A 17,263-nucleotide genomic window follows, 5' to 3' on the forward strand; every position below is an offset into this window, starting at 1 on the left:
TTAACGTTTCACTCAAACACAACCAAATAAGCCTTTAATTGAAGAAATTTGAGTTAAAAATTTAATCACTTAAGTCTTTGTCTCTCCTGCTCTGACCTGAGCAGATCAGTGTGAGCCTTTACAGTCAGAAAAAACTAAACAAGAGGATTAAATGTTTTCTTTCCGCCTTCTTGTGCCACATTTACCTTAAATGATAAAAAACAAGGCATCCAGTGTGAGCCTTATGGCTGCACTGCCATGCAAATGTCTGCCATTGGCCTGGTGCTGTTTTCAAACCACCTCTAGGGGCACTGTTGCACTTGTGTTGTTTGCTTGACAACCTGTGTGCTTCTAATCTGAGATAAGAGGTATTTAGGGTAAACCAATAGATATTGACTAATCATTTGTATTTATCTCAGTTGAAGGGATGTTTTTGATGTCAGTCTTTCAATGATTGACCAACTACAGTATGAAAGCCACTACACATACATATTTTTTGTGTGCATGTGTGTCAAATGCTTATGTGGTGCACTTGTCGTACAAACACCCGAACCACCGTTCCTTTGTCATTTTCAAACAAAAATGTTTATTCAAATCAAAAAAGGAAGAACTAGACAAAAGGTTAAATCATTCAGAACATAGCATATTCATAGAATACCTATACACTGTCGTAATTAAAAGGACAAAAAAAAAAGAGAAGACATGAAACAAAAAAAAAAACATACAAATTGAGAATGAAGAAAAATTCAGTGAGTAAATATTGCACTTTGTCTCTAAAATGTTTCAGATCCCATCTCCTGGGTTGTTTTAACTCTGAACATTTCAGCTCCCGTCTTTAAACAGATCAGGAGTTTTTAGCTTAGTTTTGACACTGGACTACTCTGAGGCCCAAGCGAATGGACTATGGAATCGACCAACCTGAATATGTGAAGCTTATTCATTACCGTGCAGCTTGGTTTAGTTTCCCTAAGATACGATCCAAACAAATAGAAACAGGACAGAGTGTGTGTGTGTGTGTGTTTGCCATAAAAGAAGCATTTTGTCTGTTGTCCCGTGTTACCTAAATGGTTTTTCAGTGGGGAGTGCTGGTCAACAGCTGCCTACCCCAGGCCTGAGGGGGGGGGTCTACATTTCTTTACACCAATGCCCAGAAATACATGGAAACAACTGTCAACCGTCATCAGCATCAGAAAATGAACACGATTGAGAAACCTGTCCAGGATGTCACGAAAGATTATTTTTTTTTACCTCTTCCCTTTTTGTCCTTTTTGAATAAACACGGAAAAAAAAGGTGTAAAACATTAAAAGTGTTAAACATAACCAAAAACAAAAAACCAAAAAAAACGGAGAAGAAGATTTAACGTAGACATGATCAGGTCTGTTCTGTGTCAAGGCCACGAAGATAAGATCTCTTTACTAACTGCAGTTTGTCGATTACTGGCAGAAGCCGAGTATTTAGTCATCAGCTGGATCTCCATAACAGCATGCACACACACACAACACATACAAACTTGTGTCACCTACATTTAAATGTAAACTTTAAAAAAAAAGAAAAAAAGAAAAAAAGGATTAAATAATGCATTTAATGTCCTACACTTGGTTTTTCTCCAGACCTTCACCAATGAATGTTTTTTTTTCTTGTTTTCTTATCAAAAAAGTGCTGCTTTTCTTTTCTTTTTTCCCCCTGACTCTGTCAAACCTCTGTTGCAGCCGGCCGGTTTTGTCGAATGAGTTAGAAAACCAATGTATTACTCATATCAACCTACTACTACTTGTTCTGACCAGTCTGAACAGAGGTTTAGCAACGTCCCCCAGCTTTCCATTTGTGCTGGGTTTGCTTCTTGAATGCAGAAGCTGTGTCATTCGTCTCTTTTCTTTTCTTTTTCTTTCTTTCTTTCTCTTTTTTTATAACTAGCATTCTGGTTTCACTGGTCTGGTAAAAAAATCTTAGTGTTGGTTGACTGAACTGGGCAAGTGCAGCAGGACAAAAGGGAATGTGATTCATCTCAGAAAGCTGCCTTGCTTCTCTACAGGTCTGTTCTCTTGTTTTGGTAATTTTTAAAAAAAGAAAAGAGCTCGTCATTATTTTTAAACAGTGCAACTTAAAAGAAACACCTAATGGTTTGTTTTTTCTCTTTTTTCCCCAACCGTTTGGCAAATGAGAAAAACCACCTGAGACAGTGCTTTTTGGGCAGTTATGCAAACCCGGCTTGCCCTGAGATTAGGAGTAGAGGAGCTGCAGGCGAGTCACTCCACAAATGCATCGCCTTCTCTTACACGCAAGATCACAAACGTTGTCTTGTCGGCTACAGTTTTAAGCGGCAAATGCAGGACTGCAACCCTCCTAGTCCAAACCCAGAGCAACCACAACACAAAAAAAAGCTAAAAGCTATTCTATGATTGGAGCTAAATACAACAACAGAATAACAACGAAACTAAAATAAAACAAAACAGGGGAGGCAAGCCACACTTGGATCCAAGCTGAAGGAGACATTTCAAAAGAGCTTCCAGATGAAAACAGTGTGCTGCAGTGGATGTAAAAGTCCAGTCTTGTTGTTGTTGTTGTTGTTGTTGTAAGTCACTGAGGAAATGTCATAAGGAGAAAAAGAAAACTCTTCAACGGCTTAAAACAAATTCAGTGCATTGTTCTTGACCTTTTTACGTCCAAAAAATAAAATAAAAAATCAAATCCCGTTCTCAGTGACGCTCAAAGTTATGCAGAAGAAAGTCTTAAAAAGTTAAGCCCGCAGTCTTATTCAATATTCTGACACATTACAAGGCTGAAACCAAAACTATTAGTGATTTTTTTTTCTTTTTTCTTTTTCAAATTCTCGTCATTTAACGGTGCCACACAACTCAAGTAAAGAATAAAATGTGCAAAACAAAATCCCAAATGAGGCAGGAGGACATGTCTTTGCTCTGGTTATGACTGCCGTCGTTGAAAACTCCCATTCATCTGGACTGCGGTGGTTAGAACTTTGTCCCGTTTTCTGTGGGCGATTCGGCCTGGACATGATTCGTCTTGCCCTTTGCGTGAGGAGCCATGTCTGTTATGTGCCATGAGTGCAGGAGAATCAAGGGTGAAAGAGAAACACGGCAGGCCGAGAGCCATGGAGACTCTTCATCAATACCATCACCAGGGATTTGGCTACTAGTGGGTGTGTTGTTTTTTTTTCTTTTCTTCTTTGTCATATAGACTGAATGTGTTCATCTGTACACATCCCCGCCCTCAGCAGGCAAACACAGGAAGAAAGTGATACCCCAAACGTGTATCTCCTGTTTCTGTCACTGAGGGAGGGCAGCAACAGATCCTGTCCAACCCAACTCAACTCAACTGTGGTGATTTGTCCATGATTTCGATGGTTGGTTGGAGACTTTGTTTTTTTTTTCTCCGCGTGTCAACAGCGTAGCATGAACGCCATTGTTGGAGATGACTAAACAAAGCTTGAGCCTCGCAAAAAAGGTTCCTGTGAGTTCCTCAAAAATCAGTCAGGGGGAATTTCGGGGATTCCCTTCAGCGTGATGGACAAGCGTCGAGCCTGCGCTCCTCTGTACGCCTGGCATGATCTGGATTCGGATCAATCTGGGGGTAGAAAAAGAAACAGGAGGAGTTATATGGAGAACCATAACTGATACATTTATTCTGTAATGGAAAGACACATATTTAAAAGTATTTGCTCAGTGGTATGAGATGTTTACCTCAGAGTACAGGGGAGGTGGCTGGAAGCGGAACTCGTGAATATAGGCGAAGAGAGGTCCATCCTGCTCCTCGCGGGCTGCTGGAACATCTGCAACGCTCTGTCTCTGTTCTTCTGTGACGATTTCTGCATAGCTTGGAGGAGCTGCAGAGGAGGAGGAGGAGCAAGACATCACGTCAGCATTCTTGGGAATTATCTTTTAAAATAGAAATGTGATGCGATTCGTGACCATGAGTCCTAACCTACCTTCTGGTCTCTCAGGCAGACCCATTCCCAGCCAGCTCATGCTGCACTGGCTGCTGACGCTGGAGGTACGAGAACCAAACGGGTGGAGAGGGATGGTTCCGATGACCAGGGGCAGGTTCAGGGACAGATTAATTGCCCCAGGTATGTCCACGTATACCTGAACACAGACATGAAGACAACAAGATAGGTTACACTCCTGCAAGTCATTAAGAACGGACCAATTACATTTTACCCTTACTGCTTGTCCCTTGGAACTGAGATACAAGTGGTAGTGGTTGAAATCTAGCCCTACAAAAAGGTTTGCTAAATTTGCTGCAATGATAGTACACAATGTTTAACCCTTTTTAGAGGTTGTGAAGTAGTATAGTAGAATAATATGTGGGTCAATGTCTTGTGGTCAGTCACTTATCAGAGCCCTCGTCTGGTGTCCGTCTGTTCACACGGTAAAGAGGTTACAAGGACCTTCAGGGAAGGTGTTACCACATATATTCTGGGCTAATGCTCTTAGCAGCATGTGGTAATAACACCTGGTGCAATCCAAGGTCCTGATTACACTGGCGCTAACTGAGTTACCAGCGTCCTTTAGCAGAAGAGACACTGGCTTACCAAGAACTATTGATTCTGAACTGATAATGATGCTGAGTCATGTTGATAATAAAGGAAACTTTGTGCCACTGGTGGCAAACCAAACAGAAGGGCAGCTAACGGGTAGAAAGAGCATGAACGCAGCACTTGAACAGTGAGGCTGTACTCACCATGAGTGAATACTCCACTCTGATGATGCTGCAGTCCAGGATGGAAGGCGACACTGGTGGGATCTTGAGCATCTTGCCACTCCAGGTTTCCGTTTTGCCCGAGGACAAAGACTCTCCCCGCAGGTTTGCCACCAGGTGCTTGACCTCCTTCATCTTCCCTTTGGCGTAGAAGGTCTGGGTCTGGTAGATGGCTGCCTTCGGCACCACAATGCGGGATGAACAGTTTTCAATCTCAGCAAAGATCTGGATCGACTCTCCTGGTGTGTATCCCTTCCTCTCGATTTTGGCACTTAGGGAAATAGGACCTGAGGTACAGAACCAACAGCAAAGCGTCTTGTCCTTTGTGCCGGCCTGTGGTGACTGGAGAAGAAAACAGCATGTCAAATTTGCCATTCGAGTATGGGACAGTCTTTTCTTACCATGTACTGATTTATCTAAATTTGCTTACCAGCAATAGTGGAGTGTTGATGTCAATGTGCTCAAAGACTGTAAATTCCTTCTTGGTCTTCATTGGCAGGAGCCATGGTCTGTGAAGTTCTGCCTTCACCCAGTAGCGTACACTGCCATGCTTCCCTTCAAAAGAGGTAGCCAGAGGTCTACAGGAAAAAAGAGGATGAGGAGGAGGAAGCAGTTCAGTGCCAAAATCTCACAAAAGGCTGTGGTTGAACAATAACGGTCATGACATTTAACCTGTGAGTGTCACATTGAGACACTTACGTCTGTGGAAGCTCCAGGCTGAATGCATACTCATGTCTTCCTGAATGGATAGTGGTGAGTCCTTCCTCAGAGTTGTCATCGTCTGAAAGACAAGGAGGACAATATTCCAAACACATGTATACCATACCTGTGTAAAATGCTCTACGGAGACATCTGAAAAGTCATACAAAAAAGAAAAGAAAAGAAAAAAAAAAACAACACAGGGTGGGGGGGAGGAAAAAAGAGAATAAATAGATTTAACTATTGTATGTCTGTCGTTTAAAAGAAATTAATGAATTGATAGAAAAAGAGGCAAACCAATAATTAGAGCACACCAAAAAATGTGATTATTTGAGAGGAAAAGATTGAAACTGAGGGTGGAGGAAGAAGCTGTTGCTGTGTTATTGTAAGAACAAAGACTATGACATCGCATGAAACTCATTGTGCTGCCAGGGAAACTCCAAAATCCTAACCGGCACATAAATCAATCATAAAAAGGTGCAACTGTGTGAACTCAACATGTACTCAAGTTGACGATCACCCAAATTCACTTCCTGGTGCTCTTAGCCAAGAAAATACAACTCACCAAAAGCACCATTGACAAAAACGTTCAGTTTCAGTTGATGCAGAAGCTCCCAACTCAAAACTACGACAAACAACAAGTTACCAGTCTCACCATTAGATGTCACTAATTCTGATCATTTGGACCTTAAATAAGCGTTAAATTGTGTGTAGGGCTGGGCAAGATAAAAAAAATCTTTCCATATCTGAATGTCTTAATTGATGAATTTGTATTTGTTTGGTCGATAAAATGTCGGAAAATGTTGATCAGAGGTTCTCAAGTGTCTTGTTGTCAAATGTCTTGGCTTTATTTGTTATATGGAGCAAAACATTTTCATTTAAGAAGCTGAAACATCTTAGAAACATGTTTTAATCCTTTTTTTCTTTTGAATAATGGATTATCAAAATAGTTATTGAATTACAACCCAGCCCTAATTGTACGTGTTAATGACTTGTTTTGTAACTGTCATATTTTAATCAGACGGTTGTAAACATCGCCACTGGCCATAGAAAGAAAATCTGCATTGTCGACCTCGACTGATTCTCTTCCTGGGCTGGTCACTGCTGCTCATACTATCTTTTTTATTTTAATTTTAATACATTATTGTGCATTGAGTGCAATGGAGAGTTTGTTCGACAGGTCTTGAGTGCTTCTTTTTTTCTGCCAGCTCAGCGCTCCCTCCCTCCCCCAGCGGCAGCAGCAGTAGTGTGGTAAACAAGTGCGGAGCTGTCAGTCAAACGGCAGACTCCAGCAGGAGGAGACCGGCCTAAACCGGCGCGAGCAGCTTCCCTCAGCTGCTCTGAAGCTGCTCTGCTCTCATTACGTATTCACTGTGCGACGCCGCAGTAGTCACTTACTACTACAGCCTGCATAACTGGACTCAGCCAGACCAACAACAGCAGCAGCAGCAGCTGCGTTTTCCTACCGTTTCATCACTCACTCGCTCCTCACTACGTATCACTACTGAAATCGCCATCTTAACGACAACGTTCCTCAGTGCTGCTGATAATTAGAGCCAAAACCACAGTCATTTACAACAATAAGAAGCAGCAGCAGCAGCACGACAGCCGACTTAAACCGGTTCAACTGCAGCTAAAACAGAATTGTCAACGACTCACCACAAACTTGTTCAACAAAAAAACGCCACTAAACTAAACCAAACCCGCACCATGTTAATAACAGACATAATCCTAATCCGCTAATATCTATTTAGTTCCCCCTTCTCAGTAAATAATCCATTATTTAAAAGCACAATAAACAATGCAATACAATGAACATTATCCATCTCAAATGACTTTCATGTTATCTACTCTCCAAAAAACTGCACTAGGAAAATGGTCGATATTCTTATAATTAGTTATAGTTCGTATATAGTTTTACAGTTGCACAAATTAAGCCTCTTCCATGTCGACTACACACGTTCCATGCACAAAGCTGCCGTTGCATTTTCCAGCAGAGCACATTATGTGCACATTTGAATGAAAATACACTTTGTTAAAAATAGCGATTTAAATCGAATCAAGCCGCATTAACGTGCACAGCCTCTCATTTTGCAGCTGCTTTCTTAATTAAAAAGTTGCAGATTATTTTTTCTGCATAGAGGATGATGTCATTGGCCACACATGAGCACCTTAGCCAATGAGCGCACGGCGAGGGAGGGGCCTGCGCGCTCGCCACACCCCTTTCAGGTCCAGTTTTCTGAACAGGATTGAACCGCTTTGAACAATGGGGAGGAAACTTCAGAAAAACCCACCAAGAAACGCAGAAAACAACGCGTTCTGCGACGAAAACGTCCGACAAAAGGGCAGAGGCGTCGGCGTGAATTATCGCCCCAACGTCCCGGGTCTCGACAACGGTTGAAAATGTACGTTTTCCTACTTAAAACACTTTGAAAAACACGGATATGCCCACGGAGGTGCCTGTCATTCATTCAGACACCTTGACACAAACAAGTGACGACGGAGCTGAAAATGCAGCCACTGTCCATAAAAACTAACACAACTAATAATACAAACTACACAGACTTTAACCTCAAAGTTTGGCAAATATTAACAACGCTTTACGTGTGGAATTATGAAAAACAACAGCATCCTCCCGTTTACCTGAACCGCAGCCAGCACAAAGAGCATCTCTCATGGTCACGTTCTACACATCAGCTCAGCAAAAAAAATTCAAATAAAATAAAAAAGTTTTTCCTAATTTAAAAAAAACTCTTACCTCTCTCGTGTCCAATTAAGATGTCTTTGTGATTCAGATATTCCACTTCTTCTGTGTAATTCTGCGTGTAGGCAGTGTTGGAGCCAGCGTTCCTAGACTCAGTCCAGCGAACTTTGGCGAAGCCCTTCGCGTGGATTTTCAGAGACTTGACGCGAATTTCTCCCGTGACTTCGATGGTCACTCTTCCTGAGACGCAGTCCCCGCTGGAGAAGACGGGGACGTTGCTGTCATGGTGACAGTCGTAGCTCACTGTGAAGCTCTTCACCTTTCCTAGCACCATGGTGGAAAAGAGAGACACAGGCTTGTTTGCCTTGAAGTTAAAAAAAAAAAAAAAGAGCCTGTGAAAAATAAGAATTTTTCTTGTTAAAAAAAAAAAGGTGCAGGGAGAAGATACACTGATCTGTATCTCTGCCCTGCAAAAAGCAGTAGGCACGATCAGTGGCTTCTGTGCGAGCAGTTCATTGAGATGAAGGCTGCTGAATAACAGCAGTGGATGCTGTTATCGTGCGCCTCTCTGCATGATGGTCTCCAGTCCAAGACAAGGAAAACCCCAGCAGCTCTGCTCACTTTAAGGGGACAGGCTGTGTGAAAAACAACCTTGTGCACATGCGCAGGGTTGTCACTGCCCCCTCCTTCCGCCTTCTGGTTCTGGAACAAGGCAGCGAGAGAGAAGAGTGAGTGTGTGTGTGTGTGTGTGTGGCTGTGGCACAAAGCCATAATGCCAAGTTAGGCCAAACAGCTGAAACACTGCACAAAGACATGTTCACCTGCACTCAGTCCTGGCTCCAGGAGTTAAAATACAACATAAAAATGTCAGAGAACAGCTTTGCTGTAGCTTCAGAGTGTTTTTAAAACCAGAAATTGCTGTTTCAGATGTGAAAAATGTATACATTTCAATGTAGATGACATATGCAAGTGCTAAAACCAGAGGCGGGAACTAACAATTATTCTAATAATAGTCAGAATTAAAAATGTCAGAAAATCTTTGAAGAATTATGTTTAGCGAACCTGGACATGATGTGACCTCGAATGTCTTGTTTTGTCCACAAACCAAACATTTATCGGTTTCAATGATTTCTTTGTTGTAAGGAGCAAAGAAATTAGAAAATATTCACATTTAAGAAGTTGAAAAATCAGAAAAAAATAAACCAAACTCAAACAGATTAATCAAGTACCATAATAAAGAGGTCTCAAACTTGCGGCCCGCCCAGTCAAGGCCCTGTGGCCCTATGCTTATAATTCACATTATTTCATTATAACAACAATAATAATAATCATACAAAATACATTAGGTTATTAAATTTTTACACTTTTACTTTGAAATGGTGTGCAATATCACCCCGACTCTTGTTTTGGTTTGCAATATCATGATGGATTGTCAAGATATAACATTAATTTCAAATCACAGCACAGTTCATTTTCAGTTAATTCAGTCAATATCATTGAAAACAGCTGTTTGCATTTCCTCTGTCCTCCACAGAACAGTTACAGAAAAGTACAAGTGTTCTCTTATTTCTTGCATTTAACTTTATAATAATATTTTTAGATGTCTTGTCTTCATATTCGGGCTGCAACTAATGCAACTATTTTCATTAATAGTGTACCTGGAAATGACGATGTTCTTGAATGTCGTCGTTTTGTCCACAAACCAAAATGATTCAGTTTTAATGATTTCTTTCTTATACGGAGCAAAGTAACTGGAAAATATTCACCTTTAAGAAGCCAAAAAAACAGAAAGCTTGTATCAATTATTGACTCAAACCTATTATCAAAATAGTTGACAATTAACAATCAAATAGTTGTTGCAGCCCTACAGTCATTCATAAAGAAAATAAGGTACCTAGACTTACATTGCAAAACTTACTTGTTAGTCACTAGAAATAGTAATAATGATAAGTTGCAGTCATATGAAGATCAATATTAAGGTGAAAAATACTGTATGCACTTGCATGTGTCTACACATGTGTCCATATAGAAAATAATAATAATAATGATAATGCATAAGAAATAAGTCAATCTAAAATAAGATGTTAGATTATTTTAGTGGAACAGTTTTCAGGCAGGTGAGGGAATATTCTCCATAATCTGACACCCCTATGTCTTAAATTGAATCTGCAGATTGTAAAATAATCCTATATTCCATAAACAAAACCCATATCTGAAAGACAATGATGTCATAAATAATCAGGTTTGCTACTCTGACAAATTATCATTTTTAGGGTCGTAGGGAAATGCATCCCCACATTGTGTAACACTGTGTAGACAACCTTAATCCCCTTGTCATACATTCAAGTGTGATATAATCCATACATTTAGTCTGCTATACATCCAAGCTCACTCCTCATCCCAGTGCAGTGAACAACAGAGCTGCTTCTTGTTATGGCTGCAGCACAACCGGCCTGTATAGAATGATACAGGCTGATGATGTGGGCTCATGATAACAGCTGGTGGTCGAGGAGGGAGAGCAGGCTTTAAGAAAAGCTTCCTATGTACGAGGTTACATATATTGTTTTTGGATTAAGATTAGAATGATCCATGCACACAGGGGCTGAGGGGGTGATGGTGGTGTTGATGGTGGTGCTGGGGCTCTTATTGTGTCGAAGCCTGTTTTTCAGAAAAACAAGGCTCAGAGACCCTGAACGCCACCTGCTGGTCATGAAGAGCTCCTTACACAGATGAGATGCATGTGTCACCTGTTGAACAGCAAAGTCATTACTTTTATATGAACTTTTTTTTATGGGAATAGGCATTCAAAAACAATAAAAGAAGCCATTTAATGTCATTGGTGAGTTAAATTAAATTGCATTTAAGTTTATTAAATCTTCATGACACACTTTTCTCATGATAGTGTGTTTCTGTACTGTTTCTTTTGTTATTATGTATGCTTGTTCTTTTTTTTTAATAAATTAAGTGACTATAATTGATTAATAAATGTGTTTTCGGGCTCAAGTTGCAAATCTGTGTAGTTAAATCTTACATTTAGGTTCAAAAGCTGATCATTCATTTATAATTATAACTTTACGAGGCATTTACTGGTTCATACACTTCATATAGGATTAGATCAGATTAGACTTTATTGATCACTGGGGAAATTCACATGTTGCAGTGGTTAGATTAGTCCTTTATTAAATTAGTCGTTTATCAGTCCCACAGGGGGAAATTCCCTCTTTGCATTTAACCCGTCCTCTACTAGAAACCTTCCTGGAATTAGGAGCAGCTAGCAGCCACTGGAGGAGTAATGCGGTTTGGGTACCTTGCTTAGGGGAACCCCAGCCCTTTTATGAGCTTGTAGGGACTCAAACCGGCAACCCTCTGGTTACAAGCCAAGTTCCCTTTCCACTTGGCCATGGACAGAAAAAGGACACAGGAGTACAGAAAACACAATTGTACCAAAGAGAATAGAACCAAAAAACATTTACATTTTGTTACACCATCTTAATAATAAGAGGGGTTCCTCATGTTATTAAATAGGAACAATAAAAACTAAAATAAATATTAAGTTTTGCACACAGACACATCACAATAAAAAGCCTGAACTGCTGACTCAACAAAATTGTGCTGCATTTGTTTTTAAGGTAAATACTGCCCTCTAGGGCTTCATTTATGTCATTACATGTTAAATAAGACTTGATTTAAAAGGGCTTCTATCGTAAGGGTTACCAATGTTGGGAGTAAAAATGCAACGTACTTATAATTACGGGTTTGGTGTTCTATATAAAGATATTTCACCATCTTTATTGATTCTTTTATATTTTATTGTATTTGCCGCACTGAGTTTGAAAGTAAGACTCTTATTTTGAAAGTGTAACCCGGATGTTGATCAGAACCAGCATCAGGAGGCAAAAGAGGAACTTCTTTTTGAAAGTACAACAATAACGTTATTTGAAGTGAAGGAAGAGAAACGCTGCCATGAATTCATCACCACTGACTTTGACTTTTATTGTTCTACTTCAAATTTTCCATCAAAGTTTTTGCCAAAATGGAACCAAACCTAACATTGTGATGGTGATGAGTGATGCATTTGTGAGTATGAGTCATAAGTTATTACTGTCCAGACATGGCTGCAACGATTAACTGATTCATTTAAAACATGCTCTCTTATTGTGAAAAATGTTAGTGAAATTACTTTCATTCGGCACTTATTCATGTCTCTTTACAGGTGTATAGTCACTTGATTGTTGGATTTCTTGGTTTTTATAATCCCAAAATGAGTATTTTGTATTTATATCAGGAGACGGGTCATCGTGTTTTTGTTTTTTGTTTAATTCAGTAGCCCACAATGGACAAAACTAAACGTATTTTGAGATTTCATTCTAACTGAAGGCTACATAGGTTTTTCAACACTGGAATAAAGTGGTGAGGTGAGCGATATCCAACATACAACTTCACCAATACTTGTTGCCAAATTTTACACACGGTGCCTTTTTAAATGTGAATCTTTTCTGCTGCTGACAGATATTTGTCAGTATTTCCTATATAGTAAATATGTACAGCCCTAAACCATAGATAAGTGTGTATTTATGACTTCTGAGAGAACACTATAATATGATTAATCACTGTACGTGTACTGTTTATTTTATAAGTTTCTAGGTTTGATTGAATGTGCTTTGTTTTCGTCTTTCTTCAGGATGGACGGCTGACCTTTGACCCTGGCAGCAAAGTTGTACAGCTGCCGTTTATAAACTATCTGAGGCAGCTCGGTTCCACGTTCCTCAATGCGTACACTAACTCTCCCATCTGCTGCCCTTCAAGAGCAGGTGAGTGAGCCATTAACCCACCGACACACACTCAGTCTTTAGGTATAAAGTACCTGAAAGGGATACTTGAGTACCAGTACCAGTATGTGACCAGAAAATCACTTTGGTAGAAAGTGAGTGAATGAATGTTTGGTTCTAGACCTTCAGAGAAAACAACTTGTGGAAACCCTCAATTTCAACAGGTTTTTTATTTATTTATAACTATTTAATCTTTGTTTTCAGCAATGTGGAGTGGTCAGTTTGTTCACCTCACTGAGTCGTGGAACAACTTCAAATGCCTCGATGCAAATGCATCCACGTGGATGGATTTACTGCAGGCAAACGGATACCGGACCAAGATGATGGGCAAACTGGACTTTACCTCAGGGAGTCACTCTGTCAGGTAGGCAGACGCCGTCAGGGACGAATATAAGCAAACGTCACAAACGCCAACGTGACCCACCACTTAATATCAAGTTGTAATGAGTTATTGTTTTGAGTTTTCACAAATATTGTTCTTGCGACTTGTATTGCCCCCACCCCTACTGGACAGTTGCCTTTTCCCAAAAAGATGCACTGCACCAGACTCAAAACTCAGTGGCCCCCAGGTCGTTTGAGTTTGAGACCCCTGCCATTTATATATATATACATATATATATAGAGAACATTTCAATCTACAGTTTGAGTTAAAATCATCATCATCATCAAATTAAGACCAAGTGTGTGCAAAAACCAGATAAGTGCTAAAATGTTGTATGTTACAATAAATGTATTGTCTGTCTGTGTCTGGTCACTTTGATCCTGGGGCATCAATGCCATCAAAGCCAAACGTCCTTTGACGACTTTTTTGAAAAAGGAAAAAATGGTAGCTGTGGGACATCACTGTTGACAGGCTTTAAACTTCAAGCGAGTGACTTACTAAAAGTGCAGTGCAGCAGAAATACAACAGATAAATCACTGAAAGAGTTCACTGCTGATACTGCTCTAGTATTGATCTAAATCTAGTAAATAGTAATAATATTAATACTGACAATTACTAGTGCTGTACAAATAGTGCTTAAAGGTGCAGTGTTTAAGATGTTTTCATATTATTTTTATTTGGCTGAAATGGAATATAAAATAATTATATTGTACAATCATCTATGGATTGTTGTTATTGATTATTTACTACAACAGAATAAACCCTTTATATTCACATGTTGGATTATCCTATTTTCAATAGACAAACTAAACATCTTATGGGTTTTGATGCCAACTGAAGGCCAAAATTTTGTTTTTCTACTTCTTGTTAAGCATTTTGTATTAAACTTACTTGATTTTTAAAGGTACAGTGTGTCGGATGTAGCAACAGCTACTGGTGTCAAGTTGCATATTCTCAACTCATGCCATCTAAAATGAGTGAACGTCACAGACATATTGAGACTGAACAAATGTTGTATGATGTGAATTCCGAGGGTTTGTTTATTCATTTTTTTTATTTACACAATTCATAAGAATACAATTAATTAAACCAAGTATATTTTTAAAAGTGCGAGGTGCAGAGAGAGGTCACAGAGTCGGAAATCAACGTCCTCAAGATAGAAACTCAAACTCTGTCACCACCAACAAATGTTTATGTTGGCGACTATTTCTCCCAGAACACTGTGAATCATCTCTTTGATGCCCGTCCTTGTATGTTTGTTCCCACTTCCTGTTCATGTTGATGCTGCTGCTGCCACCGCCTGCATTTTCCGTGGGTACCATTGTGTGTTTGTGTAACCGCTGCAGTAATCGAATTGAGGCCTGGACACGAGACGTTGGTTTCCTCCTGCGTCAGGAGGGACGGCCGCTGACGCAGCTCGTCGGGAACATGTCCACAGTGAGGATCATGAGAAAAGACTGGAAAAACACAAAGGAGGCTGTGCAGTGGATCCACAAAACAGCTGCATCCGCACACCAGCCTTTTGCTCTTTATCTCGGCCTAAATTTACCTCACCCGTATAAAACTGAATCCCTGGGACCCACGGCGGGAGGATCCACCTTCCTCACCTCACCGTACTGGCTCTCAAAGGCAAAGGTTTTTTTTGTTGTGACAGAATCACAGACTTTTGTTTATAAAAGTCATTGAAAAATAATATCAATATTTTTGCACACACACACACAGGTCTCCTCTGATCTGATCACTGTTCCAAAATGGCTGCCCATGGTTGCCATTCACCCTGTCGATTACTACTCCACCTTCACCAAAAACTGCAGCGGGGCTTTCACTGAGGACGAAGTCCGAAGCATTCGGGCTTTTTACTACGCCATGTGTGCGGAGGCTGATGCCATGCTGGGTAACAGGAAGGAGTGGCTCCATACCACGTTATATCTTTTAAATCCATTTGGCTGTTATTTACAGTGTTGTAATGTAACAAAGTTCACTTAAGTACAATGCTCAGCGTCTCCCACACGCTGTCCTCTGTCTGACCAGGTCAGGTGATTTCAGCCCTGAGAGAAACTGGGCTGCTTAACAACACCGTCGTGATCTTTACGTCGGACCACGGAGAGTTGGCCATGGAGCACCGGCAGTTCTACAAGATGTCGATGTTTGAGGGCAGTTCCCATGTTCCCCTGCTGGTCATGGGACCTGGGCTGATGTCCGGTCGACGGGTCGACCAGCTCGTGTCTCTGGTTGATCTCTATCCCACTGTTCTGGGTACAAAAGCTGACAAAAAGATTAAAATGTCTATTAAAGACCAGAATTAAAGGGATACTTAAGGGGTTTTGTGCAGCCATTTCCATGAACCAGTCTGGGACCTGGACACTCACCCTATAAAATCTACTTATACTTTAATTTATGGTAAAACATCAAACCCAACCTTTTCTGGCAGGAAGTTTGCAAACGATCCACTCTCCCACACCAAAGTCAATAGAGAAAATTGCTGTTTTTAGCCTGTGGGAACACAGGAGCTACTACTGCTGCCCTTTTTGGTACGTTTATGTCACTCAGGTAAATCCAAACAAAGGATTTCAAACACCACTGTCACAAAATCACACTTTGGGTATTTACTGATGGAGGCAGTAGTGTATTACAAACGCCGAAATGCTGTGGTGTAAAATCGCTGATTTTCTCTATGGGCTTTGGTACAGGGAGAGAGCTGTTTCCAAACTTCAGTTCCCACACGAAGAAAATGGCTATTTACCAGCGAGATAAAGCTGCAAACATATTCTTAAGATGTCTTAGAATTAAGTAGGCACATATTTTATCAACAGATGTTATTGTTGATCAGTGTTTGGGTCTCAGGCTGATTATAATGTGTCAATACCTCGTACAACCACACATTAAAATCACTATCATGGCTCCATTAGACTTAAATTATTTACCCCCCTGGCTTTAAAAGCAACAGATGCATGTTGAGATTTCTCTTTTATTATTATTATTATTATTAGCTTTTATTGCTTCAAATATGACACATTTGTTTTATTTTGCAGACGTCGCTGGTATTTCGTCAGTCGTTGATCTCAGTGGTCACTCTCTCCTACCTCTGCTGTCCAAATCTGGTGCTCTTCCCAAGAGGCAACGTCCAGACTGGGTCCTGAGTGAATATCATGGTTGTAACGTTAATGCGTCTACGTACATGCTGAGAAGCGGCAAGTGGAAATACATCGCCTATTCAGACGGCCTGACTGTCCCTCCCCAGCTTTTTGGTGAGCATTCAGAGTCTGAACCAAAACGAAAAAGAAACCCAGCATCAAATTCTTATCACTTGATTCATTTTTCTGTTCCTTATTCCTCTTCTGTAGATCTTTCACTGGACAAAGAAGAACTTTTCAATGTGGTCCTCAAATACCCAGCTGTGAAAGAGTTTCTGGACAATCTGTTGCGCAGCATCGTGGACTATCCCCAAGTCTCTGCGACTGTCCATCGCTACAATAAAAGAGCATTTACTGCCTGGCGTGATAGTCTGGGAAGGAATTACAGCCAGGTTATTGCCAACCTCAGGTGGCATGTAGACTGGCAAAAAGATGCGTTATCACATGAGAGAGCTATTGACAGTTGGCTTTATGGCTTTTGATGAGGGTTAAATGGGTTTGGTATTTTATGAGAGATAAGAAATGGGGATAAATGCTTTTATTGTCAGACAAAGATATAAAATTGTTCTTTTGCACTTTGTTTTAAGTATGTTAAATGCTTTCCTATTTGTTTTAAAATAAAATGGATCTTTTTTTTATATATACTGTACTGTATGTATACTGTTGGAAGGGCAAGCTAACAGCAGCCCAGGTGGTCACCCAGGGTGCTGGAGGCAGATTTAAACTGTTTTAACATTTTATTTCTGCAAAGGTTGGAGCTTTTTAGATGTTAAAGCTGGGGTCCAATAACGATTTATTTGTCATCTCATTCGTGATAAT

At 40.3% G+C, this 17,263-nt stretch overlaps 2 protein-coding genes across 2 annotated transcripts; one reads left to right on the top strand and one right to left on the bottom strand.

Annotated features, from left to right (window-relative positions):
• Positions 1 to 541: 541 nt before the first annotated feature.
• On the bottom strand, positions 542 to 8,709 carry arrdc3a (arrestin domain containing 3a). The gene is made up of 7 exons (XM_058636231.1): positions 8,154 to 8,709; positions 5,396 to 5,477; positions 5,127 to 5,274; positions 4,679 to 5,038; positions 3,924 to 4,080; positions 3,679 to 3,821; positions 542 to 3,562 (listed from the first exon to the last, which is right to left on the bottom strand). The coding sequence occupies exons 1-7, from the start codon at positions 8,431 to 8,433 to the stop codon at positions 3,494 to 3,496; spliced, it is 1,239 nt and encodes a 412-aa protein (XP_058492214.1). The 5' UTR covers positions 8,434 to 8,709; the 3' UTR covers positions 542 to 3,493.
• A 3,265-nt stretch (positions 8,710 to 11,974) lies between these two features.
• On the top strand, positions 11,975 to 17,084 carry arsk (arylsulfatase family, member K). The gene is made up of 8 exons (XM_058636396.1): positions 11,975 to 12,176; positions 12,781 to 12,910; positions 13,133 to 13,292; positions 14,657 to 14,939; positions 15,033 to 15,204; positions 15,342 to 15,566; positions 16,343 to 16,558; positions 16,655 to 17,084. The coding sequence occupies exons 1-8, from the start codon at positions 12,063 to 12,065 to the stop codon at positions 16,924 to 16,926; spliced, it is 1,572 nt and encodes a 523-aa protein (XP_058492379.1). The 5' UTR covers positions 11,975 to 12,062; the 3' UTR covers positions 16,927 to 17,084.
• The last annotated feature ends 179 nt before the right edge of the window (positions 17,085 to 17,263 follow it).

This window comes from Solea solea, chromosome 8, assembly GCF_958295425.1.
Source record: "Solea solea chromosome 8, fSolSol10.1, whole genome shotgun sequence".
NCBI classification, from domain to species: domain Eukaryota; kingdom Metazoa; phylum Chordata; class Actinopteri; order Pleuronectiformes; family Soleidae; genus Solea; species Solea solea.

What these genes read in the sequence shown, in the direction of transcription:
- arrdc3a (XM_058636231.1), bottom strand. Translation starts at nt 8,433, where the DNA reads ATGGTGCTAGGAAAGGTGAAGAGCTTCACAGTGAGCTACGACTGTCAC. An exon ending in GAGTGGAGTATTCACTCATG is followed by an intron (nt 4,081 to 4,678) that starts GTGAGTACAGCC and finishes GTCTGTGTTCAG; the next exon opens with GTATACGTGGACATACCTGG. An exon ending in CACCTCCCCTGTACTCTGAG is followed by an intron (nt 3,563 to 3,678) that starts GTAAACATCTCA and finishes TTCTACCCCCAG; the next exon opens with ATTGATCCGAATCCAGATCA.
- arsk (XM_058636396.1), top strand. Translation starts at nt 12,063, where the DNA reads ATGAATTCATCACCACTGACTTTGACTTTTATTGTTCTACTTCAAATT. An exon ending in CTGCTGCCCTTCAAGAGCAG is followed by an intron (nt 12,911 to 13,132) that starts GTGAGTGAGCCA and finishes CTTTGTTTTCAG; the next exon opens with CAATGTGGAGTGGTCAGTTT. An exon ending in CACCGTACTGGCTCTCAAAG is followed by an intron (nt 14,940 to 15,032) that starts GCAAAGGTTTTT and finishes ACACACACACAG; the next exon opens with GTCTCCTCTGATCTGATCAC.